The sequence below is a fragment of the Cololabis saira genome, chromosome 12 (assembly GCF_033807715.1).
Source record: "Cololabis saira isolate AMF1-May2022 chromosome 12, fColSai1.1, whole genome shotgun sequence".
NCBI lineage: Eukaryota > Metazoa > Chordata > Actinopteri > Beloniformes > Belonidae > Cololabis > Cololabis saira.
In genome coordinates, this window is record NC_084598.1 from 14,581,887 (window position 1) to 14,592,464 (window position 10,578).

General features: G+C 43.2%; 1 protein-coding gene across 1 annotated transcript; it reads left to right on the forward strand.

Annotated features, from left to right (window-relative positions):
- The first annotated feature begins 1,325 nt into the window (after positions 1-1,325).
- On the forward strand, positions 1,326-9,305 carry mrgbp (MRG/MORF4L binding protein). The gene is made up of 5 exons (XM_061735651.1): positions 1,326-1,542; positions 5,477-5,598; positions 5,678-5,759; positions 7,515-7,589; positions 7,699-9,305. Exons 1-5 carry the CDS (start codon positions 1,401-1,403, stop codon positions 7,941-7,943), a joined length of 666 nt encoding a protein of 221 aa, XP_061591635.1. The 5' UTR covers positions 1,326-1,400; the 3' UTR covers positions 7,944-9,305.
- Positions 9,306-10,578: the final 1,273 nt, after the last annotated feature.

Here is a 10,578-nt window from a genome sequence, read left to right on the forward strand (position 1 = left end):
TGTGCCGGACATGATGAGCTGCGACTAACAGGTACAAAGACAGTACACTGAGAACAAGGCTGGATTATCCATATACTGACCCGGGCGAGCGCACAGGGGCACCAGCCAATGAGGGAGCACTAAATCAAATTACTAACTGGACCATATATGTCATATTTTGTTATTTTCTCTATATATTTGGTGGAAGAGGAGCAAACAGGTACAGCAGTAACCAATGATATAATAAAAATACATGAAAATAACAATAAAATAAAAAGAATTGCATTTGAGTGAGTGCCTTAACAATTTATCAACCTTAAATCTAACAGCCTACACATTGCTATTTTATTAATGTGCTGCTCCCTACCTACACATCAGCTTATTCAGTAGGCCTGTTTGGTTGTTATTAGTCATATGCTGTAATAGTTTTGCATGTAGTCCTCAGACATATATATGATGGAAATGATGATAGTTAACATGTGGTGTTACATTGGCATGTGAGTTCATTCTGATTGGAGCATCAGTGTAGTTTGTAGTTTGTGGCGTTTGTAGACTCATCTCTATCTGTGGTGTTACTCTTAGTTGGTTGCTTGTCTTACATTTATTTGTAGTATGAGTGTTGAGCATGTACTTCAGCAATACGTTCATGTAAATTTATGGTCTTTATAACCATAATAAATTTCTCTTTTTATTCCATAAAATGTGGGAGGAGGGGAGCATTTCAAGTGTGGTCCCCCTGGGGCACCACACCAGGGATCCTACGGGTGCTTGAATCCTTGAATTTAAATGTTGTGTTTTCAAGGCCTGAAAAGTGCTTGAATTTTAGTTTAAGTGCTTGAAAGTGCTTGAAATTATAACTCTGTGTCTTTCACAAATTTGGGATCAGACTGTATAGTTTAGTTATTACAAGGAGAAATAAAATCAATAAAATAAAACAACTAGATATTTACAGCACGATACAATGTACATAATTGTGATAAAAAGTGGAACATTTTTTAATTTTGAGTATATATTTTCCTGTAGATATTTTCCCCTAGCAATAAGGTGCTTGAAGATTTTGAAAGTGCTTGAAAAGTGCTTGAATTTGACCTTGAAAAATGTGTAGGAACCCTGCACACTGAGTTAATCCGGGTCTGACTGAGAAACATCCAAAATGTTGTCAGATCGCAGCGGGCTGCTGGGATTTTGTTTTGAAAAAATTCCTCTGTATTAGGTCGATGCCAAATCTCAAATTTCTTTGCTTTCATCTGTATAATCTCGTTTTACTTACTGAATAAATTGTACATAATAAAATCTGTACAAGTGGAACTTTTATTTTGAAAGGCCGCACGTGGAAGTGACGAGCTTCCGGTGTGGGAGCAGACTGCCCCGGTTTTGGCTGCGCTTCTTTTGTTTTTCCAGTTTCTCCTTCGTTTCCAGGGATGGGGGAGGCAGACATGACGCTGAGCCAGACCGACGAGAAGCCGCCGGACTCGGCCCTGCCCTCCGTGGAGGACCCGGTGGTCTGGAGCCACGAGGTGGAGGTGTGTTTGTTCCACGCGATGATCGGACACAAGCCCGTAGGTGGGTACGAGCTAGGCGGCTAATGCTAGCCTGGCCGCGGCCGGTGTTCTGCCGATCCTCGCTCCCTGTAAGAAATAACACTTGGTGGTTCTGCGCATGCGCTGGACCCCGGGACCCGGGGCAGGGGTTCATCTCCCGCAGTCTCCAAACGGTACAGCGGCTTGAGTGGAGTCTGAAGTGCTCATGTGAGTGAGTGTCAGTGAGTGTCAGTGAGTGGAGCCCGACCTGCAGAGGTGTCAAAAGTATTCACATTCATTACTCAGGTAAAAGTATAGATACTAGAGTTTAAAAATACTCCTGTAGAAGTATCAACTCAAGTTTTTTACTCAAGTAAAAGTACTGGTTTCAAAACTACTTAAGTATAAAAGTAAAAGTAATGTAAGGGGGAAAAAGCCATTAAGGACAAAAGCCATTGAAAATGAATACATCTTAGTATAATGCAAATATATTAAAGAAGCATATATGTGTACTATTGAGCATTAACATGTGTTTCAGAGAGCAGGAGATATGATGACTAGTTGCCTATAAGTATTGTAATGGTGCAAAAAGTCAAACTTCAGAGGCATGTTATCATTTATCCTAACCTTTATTGGAATGTACATCCAAGTTTAGTTGCAGGAATCTGAGGGAACGGATGTAAGAACAAAACTGGACAAGAACATCTGAAACAACCACAACCAAATTCACTCTATCCGGATGGAGCAATTTAAGTGGATAGTTTTTTTTAAAGGCCGAAATGAAATAGAATAACGAGGCTGTTTTTAAAATGTAAGGAGTAAAAAGTACAGATAATTGCGTGAAAATGTAAGGAGTAAAAGTAAAAAGTCATCTGAAAAATAATTACTCCAGTGAAGTATAGATAACCAAAATTTCTACTTAAGTAAGGTAACAAAGTATTTGTACTTTATTACTTGACACTTCTGCCTACCTGTGCAGGTGTACACCTGGTTGCCACCTTTCAGAAATAGAAATAAGCAGCGCAGGCGCCAAGAAAAGGGACATCCCCAAAACTTCTAAACTACATAGAAATTATTTTATATGAAAAAAACAAAATGCTTTGATTTAAAGTTTAAAGTGCTTTAATAGCATTGAACTTGCACGACTGTACAGACAGACAACCATACTAGCAACTGAAATAGCCTATATATGTATGTCCATCAGCCCAGATGTAGAATATAGCCTACAGGTGAATAATATGGTGTAAAAGTTAATTTATTTCAATAATTCAACTTAAAAGGTGAAACTAATACATTACATGCAAAGCAAGATGTGTTAAACCTTTATTTGTTATAATTTTGATGATTGAATTGTTTATTGATTTCATAATATAGAGATTTTTTATTTGGGGTTTTCATAAACTGTGAGCCATAATCACCAAAGTTATAACAAATAAAGGCTTGAAATATCTCACTTTGAATGTAGTGGGAAATTATATATGTGTTTCACCTTTAGTTGAATTTACTACGAATGAAGTTTTGCAATATATTCAAATTTTCCTACCTTCCCCTGTATATTATGACATCAATAAATAAGAGCATAATATATGTCCGTATTGGTTCAATACGGAACGCGACTTTTAATTCCCAATTACGTAATAATTCCGTATTTCAAGGGACGGGTGGCAACCCTAACACCTGCCCACCCGGGGCGGGAGGTGCTGGGCTCCGGCGGACCCCTGTGGTAGTCAGACCGGGTTTACTCAGTCTGGTTCCCCAGGGTGACCACGCTTGCAGTGCCCTCCTCCTCCCACATTTTACAGTGTAAAAAAAAAAAGGGAAATTTACTATAGTTATAAAGACATGCTCGACACTCGTACTACAAATAAATGTAAGACAAGCAAGGCAAGGCAAGTTTATTTATATAGCACAATTTAACACAAGGTAATTCAAAGTGCTTTACATCAACATTAAAAGCAGCAAGACACAATTAAAACATATAAATAACAAATAGAATGATAAGAAAAGAGGTAAAATAATAGAACGCACAAGTTGTTAAAAAGTGAGGAAAGTAGAGTACAGAAGGCACACATCTCATTCTTACAATGGCAAGAATTACGTTTCTATACGGTCAAAACGTACAAATACCGGGTCAAATACAGTGTTACAAAGTAATCTGTGCCGATTTGTGCGGTGAATCAGACCAATTTAACAATTCTACGTCACAATGCCTGCATTCTGGGCTTATCCATCATTTTGCGCAGTTTTCAAAAAGTATTTAATTTATAATAAAATGATGAGAAAAGAGGTAAAATAATAAAAATCACAAGTTATTAAAAAGTAAGGGCAGTAGAGTACAGCAGGTAAGTATTTAATTTAAGAGTAAGCTTCAGTAAACAGTAATGTTTTTATCCTGATTTAAAGGATCTACAGTTGGAGCAGACCTCAGGTCTACAGGAAGTTTGTTCCACCGGTGAGGAGCAGAATAACTGAACGCTGCCTCACCTTGCTTGGTTCTGGTTCTTGGGAACCACAACAAACCAGATCCAGATGAACCTCAGGGGTCTGGGAGCTTCATAGGAACTAACAGATCAAGCATGTATTTTGGTCCAAGACCATTCAGGTCTTTGTAGACCAGCAGTAAGATTTTAAACTCTATCCTTTAACTCACTGGAAGCCAGTGTAGTGATTTCATGACCGGTGTAATGTGGTCCAGTTTCCTGGTGTTTGTCAGGACTCTGATCCAGTGTTCTGGATCAGCTGCAGTTGCCTGATTGATTTCTTGTTAAGGCCTGTAAAGATGCCATTGCAATAATCCAACCTACTGAAAATGAATGCATGAATACATTTTTCCATGTCTTGTTTAGACAGAATCCCCTTAATTCTGGCAATGTTTTTTAGGTGGTAATAGGCCGATTTAGTGATAAACCTTAGATGGCTGTTGAAGTTCAGGTCAAGCAACCAACTAAGAGTAACACCACAGATAGACATGAGTCTACAAACGCCAAACTACACTGATGCTCCAATCAGAATGCACCTCACATGCCAATGTAACACCACATGTTAACTATCATCATTTCCATCATATATGGCCTGTCTGAGGACTACATGCAAAACTATTACAGTATATGACTAAACAATCAAACAGGCCTGAATGAGCTGATGTGAAGGTAGGGAACAGCACACTCACTCAAACACAATTATTTTTATTTTATTATTTTTATTATATCATTGGTTACTGCTGTACCTGTTTGCTCCTCTTCCAGCAAATATATAGAGAAAATAACAAAATATGACACATGTGGTCTAGTTAGTCATTTGATTTGGTGCCCCCTCATTGGCTGGTGGCCCTGGGCCCTCGCCCGGTTCAGTATATGGATAATCCGGCCGGGGTGATAGTAACTGAGGTCTTCAGTTCAGGTCAGGTGGGTCTACCTCACTGAGGGCTGGAAAAAGGGACTGAGAGTAAATGCTCAGTTGTTTCATTTTTCGTGATAATATAAATAATGATATTAAGGTTGTATCAAAGAGCCGATCACAGTTGATCCATCCAGCTTCCCCATCTGCATCCAGGTGTTGGATGAAGATGAGGAAGCTGGACCTCAGAAGTGGGCGGGGCAAAGCTGCAGCAGGGGGTGGAGTCAAGTATCTGACTGAACTGGCCACAAATGTCTGATCCTTCTGCCTCCCATCTTCATCTAATTTTTTTTCTTTTCTTTTCTTTGAGCTCAGTGTTTTGCTACTGTTGTTGCTGCAGTGCAGGTAAATGACGGTGAAAAGCAGAAAACCGTTTACACGTGCTGAAACCTGCAACCGTCTGACTGGAGGGACGGAAATCATAACACATGACTCACTCTTTCACTTCTCAATCTGACACCTGCTGCTGTGTGGTTGGGGGGACAGCCGGGGGGTTGGGGGGACAGCCGGGGGGCTGGGGGGACAGCTGTGTGGTTGGGAGACAGTTGGGGAACGGCTGCTGTAACGGCATCTGTCTGCAGGGGTGAACCGGCACTTCCACATGATCTGCATCAGAGACAAGTTCAGTCAGAACATCGGCCGGCAGGTCTCCTCCTCCGTCATCTGGGACCACCTGGGAACGATGTACGACATGCAGGCTCTGGTGAGGGAGGACACACACACACGCACACACACACTCACCATCTGCTGGTGTCTGACGGAGATGTTTGTGTGTGGCGCAGCACGAGTCGGAGATCCTGCCATTTCCTAACACGGAGAAGAGCTTCTCTCTGCCGGACGACATCATCCAGGAAGTTAAAGAAGGTGAGAGTGCCACCTGCGAGGGAGCTGCTGGAGTCTCGGGGACCACGTTGACTCTGGTTGGCTGAGAGGTCCACCTGAACCTTTCAGCTTGTCTCGTCATATTTAAACAAACGTGACACGTTTAAACTGCAGCTGGCGACAGATAAGAGATTAAATCAGGGGTAGGCAACGCTGGTCCTAGAGAGCCGCAGTCCTGCATGTTTTAGATGTTTCTCTGCTTTATAACAGCCTGATACAAAGGACTGGGTCATTGGCCACGGTTACATGATGTTTTTTATTTCAGAATTAATTATTCAGAATTAAATAATTCAGAATTAAACTATTTTCCTTCAAGTTTACATGGAAATAATAATTCCGAATTGAGGTTTACATGGGAAAGGCGTTTGACCGGCTTTATTCAATTCTGCTTAAGGTCTGGGGGTTGAGAAGGTTCTGATTGGATAGGGGGGCGGAAATTACGTCTTCCGGAAGAAAAACTAACTTAGCCGCTACAACTTTGAAAAGCTCACAATTTTTATGTTTCCTGCCATCTGTTCTTTTAATTATTTCCAGGTCCTCTAAACTATTTATTAAATAAATGGTCTCTGCTCTTGACCACCGTTTACTGCGTGCTGCCATCTTGAAACTTTGTTTGGAAAACAAGCCCAGCGCGGAATATAAGCGTCATTGAGACAGACGGGCGAGGGAACAAGCAGCGCAGAAAGACCAGAATTAATTTAAAGTGGAATGAGTGTATACATGATCGTGGAATTATTCTATTCGGATTTAAAATCAGAATAAACCAGCCACTTCGGAAATAAGTTTAATTCGGAATGGCCATTTTCATTCGGAATTAGGTGTTTACATGGTAATTTGTAATCATTTTAAATCGGATCTAATTTAAATTCTGAATTAAAGAGGAATTAAACGCACTGATTAACAGAGTTGTACAGACCTGGATGAGAAGCTGATGGTGACTGTTAATAAGAATCTTGTGTGATGATGCAAGGAGACATCTAAAACATGCAGGACTGCGGCTCTTTAAGACCAGGGTTGCCTACCACTGGATTAAATCCACAAAATCTTAGTGAAGGTTTGATTTAAATGTGACTTCTGGAGGTTTGAGTCAGCCAGGATGATGTGGAGCACCAACAAGGAAGACCTCAGTCTGCAGGAGAAAGGACAAATGTCCAAACCTGTCTGAGAATGAACATAAAAAGAGACAAGTACATTTGCCGGCGTTATAAAACTCTTTAACGTCACAGCTCCTTTCTGTTTAGATAAGATAAGATAAGATAAGATAATCCTTGATTTTCTCCCTCAGTGGGGAAACTTACTTTGTTGGCAGCAGTACACTTAGCACACACATGCAGGGGAGGGGTAAAAGAGACTAAAAAAGTAAAAAAAAAAATATATATATATATATATATAATTATAAAATATGAGCAGTATATACAGTAGATTGAAAGAAAAGAAACAGTGCAAAAAAAGCAGGTGTGTGAGGTAGACAGGAAGATATGGCACATATGATATTACACATCTTGTTGTGTTATTGCACAAGTTATTGTCCGTTGGCTACTGAGAGCAGGCCTGGTTGTAGAGTCTGATAGCAGCGGGGAGGAAGGACCTGCGATGCCTCTGTGCTGCATCGCGGGTGACGAAGCCGGTCGCTGATGGGACAAGATTGATGTTGCCTAGCAACGGAGACTGGCCTGTCCTGTGGCAGGACGGCGAGGTCCCAGCCAGGTGTTTCTGTAAACCGTGTCCTGTTTGCAGGGAAGCTGGGCTCGGAGGAGGAGACCAGAGAGGAGTTCAGGATGGAGCGGGATCCTCCAGCGACGCATGAAGAAGGTACCTGTCCACCTGTCCACCCGTCTGTCCCTCCTGTGCTCGCCTGTATTCCTCTTCCTCTTTCCAAAGCTGTCTTCGTCAGGCCTCTCGTCTCCTCTTGTCTCTTCAGGGAGCAACTCCTCTGTGAAGATGGCAGAGCGAACCAGCAGCAGTCGGGACAAAGAGAGGGAGCGCGATAAGGAAAAGGGAGGGAGTGACGGAGGCGCCGCAGCAGGAGCAGCAGCAGGAGGAACAGGAGGAGGCGGAGGCGGGGCGAAGGAGGCAGAGAAGAGGAAGAGGAGTCGAGCGGCGGAGAAGCTGCTGTCATCCACCAATCCAGCAAGTCCGGGAGGAGCAAAGAGGAGGCGCACCTGAGAGGCAGAGGGAGGCGGGCCAACGGCCGCCAGGTCACATGATCACCGCCTTGTGTTCCTGTCACTCTGCAGCCTTACAGCAGTCGGCCATCATGTGATCACTGCAGAAGGAGGCGTTCTCCTACTGGTCACAGTGTGACGACTCATTTATACATTTTGATTTGTTCAACAGTCTGATTGGTTTTGGGGATTAAAGCCCTGAGTTTGGTCTCTCAGGCGGCCTACGGCGTCTCCTGCTGAAGAATCCTGGGAACTTGAGAGCATCGTTTTTCGGCCTCTTCTGACCTCTGACTGCCTGTTGAGACTGATAAGGAGCTCAGAAAACTGGAGAACACTGTGCTTCCTTCGGTTCTGTTGTAGTTTTGTGTTACAAAAACCGGTTTCAGACATTTGACTTCCAGATCAGATACTTATTCTCACGGATGGAGCTCCTCAGTAACACAGGACCTTCGTCTCAGTTCAGGTGTTGGTCCAAATGATTCATCCAGACCTGAATCTTTTATTTATAAGTTGTCATTCCCAGCGAGTAAGTTTACTACAACTCCCAGCATGCATGTCAGCAGCAAACAAGTCATGAAGGTGCATCAGATAAAAGTGGAGTTGGTGGAGCAGTCTGCATGGGTCCGCTTTACCATCTGGAAACAAGCAGAGCCGAGCTGATCTAACAGAGACTGGTAAAGTCACGCAGCTTCCTTCTTGGCTGCTGATTCGTCCACGTCGTCGTTTCAGAGAAGGTCTTCAGACCTTCGACCCGCTTCTCTGAAAAAACTGGAAATATTCAACTTTTTACTTTGATTGTAAATTATCTTAATGAATAATTGTTGTCTCTGTGAGTGTTAAATAATTAACTGCTGTTTGAAAGTGTGTTTTTAGTTTTTTTTTTTTAATTCTTCGTCCAGCAAACGGAACTGGATTTTGCAGCATCTCATCGCAGATGTCTTGCAGCGCTCACAGGTCATGTGACGCCACTCAGTGGCCACAGATGAGCTGCTGATCGTCCAACCGTGAGCAGTAACCGTGACGATCAGCTGATCACAGCTGGGCCTCCTTAGATCCTCGTGTGTCGGACCTGCGGAGGCGAAACCTGATGGACAACGTAGACCTGAATCTTTCAGAAGATTTGGGCTACACGCAGAGCCGGTAGCTGGAGCTGAAACGCCTGCAGCAGACTTCCTGCTGACACGTGCAGCGTCACGCCGAGACCCGGCTCACATGCCGGTCCGAGCTGCAGCTGGATGGTGGATCAGCCTCCAGAGGTGCTGGTGGTCATGTGACCTGCTGCAGTTTGGTTCAAAGCTTGTTTATTTAGGTCTTAATGAGTTAAGCTGACGTCTGTCCAACGTTAAATAAAACCTCACATTTGCATCATCTCTGTTCTTCATCCTGAAGCCCACAAATGTGACAGCGCCGGTTTCATCAGTAGCCACAAACCAACGCCGATCATCGTCATGACGACCCACAAAAAATTATCCATATCATTTAATACAGAGTCCAGACTAAGCCGGTGCTTTAATTTCTAACGAGTTAAATATTAATGTCGGTTATCAGCGTTGTATGTGATTATGGGCTGCGGGCACCTCGGGACAGATTATAGCCTCATTTAACCCCTTTAATGAGGTTTATTCATGAGACTCCTGCTCAAAACTGCCAGAACCTATTTAAAATAAGGTCCCGGAATAAAGGTACGACGCAGGATATTTCAGGAGTGTAGAACTGAGGCAGCGGGATGAAAATGTAGCCAAGCAAACTGAGGCTCTCACAGGACACATTTATCTTTGGGAAAACAGAAACTTCACTGTGTTGATGCAGATATATGAACCATGAGACGATAGTCTAACTCCTCTCATGTTTCAGACATGCGTGTTTTAATGGGCCGGTGCTGGATGGGGTCCAGTCGCAGCTCTCTACGGCCTGACCGGAGGAAACTCCTGCTGGAACAGAGAAGCTCTGGGTCTCCACCGGCTCAAAGGAAATATAAAAACCTTCTCCTCTCTGACTTTAACGTTGATGAACCTCCAACATCAGTGTTGAAGTTCCATAAAGAGAATCTGTCATGTCTCTGTGCACCGCTGATACACAGAAGGACAAGTTTGCAGAAACAGAAGCTGTGGGACTCATTTATTAAGCAATTATTAACTAACTGTATGAACAATTATGCACCAAATACAAGTTTAAAAAATCCCAAATCAGAACTGAGCTTCGGCGTTGCAGCTCCAGTCCAGTTAGTTGCAGGTGAACACATTTTTATGTTCCACACCTCCAGGTCTTCTCCTTAAGATTGTTTGACTCCAGTTCCTTCTAGGGTGGGGGTTCTGGGGGCCCGGGGCCCAATGTTCAGCTCCAGCTCTTCCTTAGAAAGAAGTAGGAGCCGGCCTTCATCAGCCAGCTACAGCTGATCCAGAACGCTTGTGCACCGGTTTTCACCAGAACTAAGAAAGTGGACCACATCACTCCAGTTCTGAGGTCTTTACACTGGCACCCTGAACCTCAGAGAACACACCCATCCAGACCTCTCAGGCGTTCTGCTCCAGGTATGCTCTGTGTCCCGAGAACCAGAACCAAACATGGAGAAGCAGCATTCAGCTTTTATGCTCCACAGATCCGAACAAACGTCCAGAAACCTGCAGGAAAGCTGC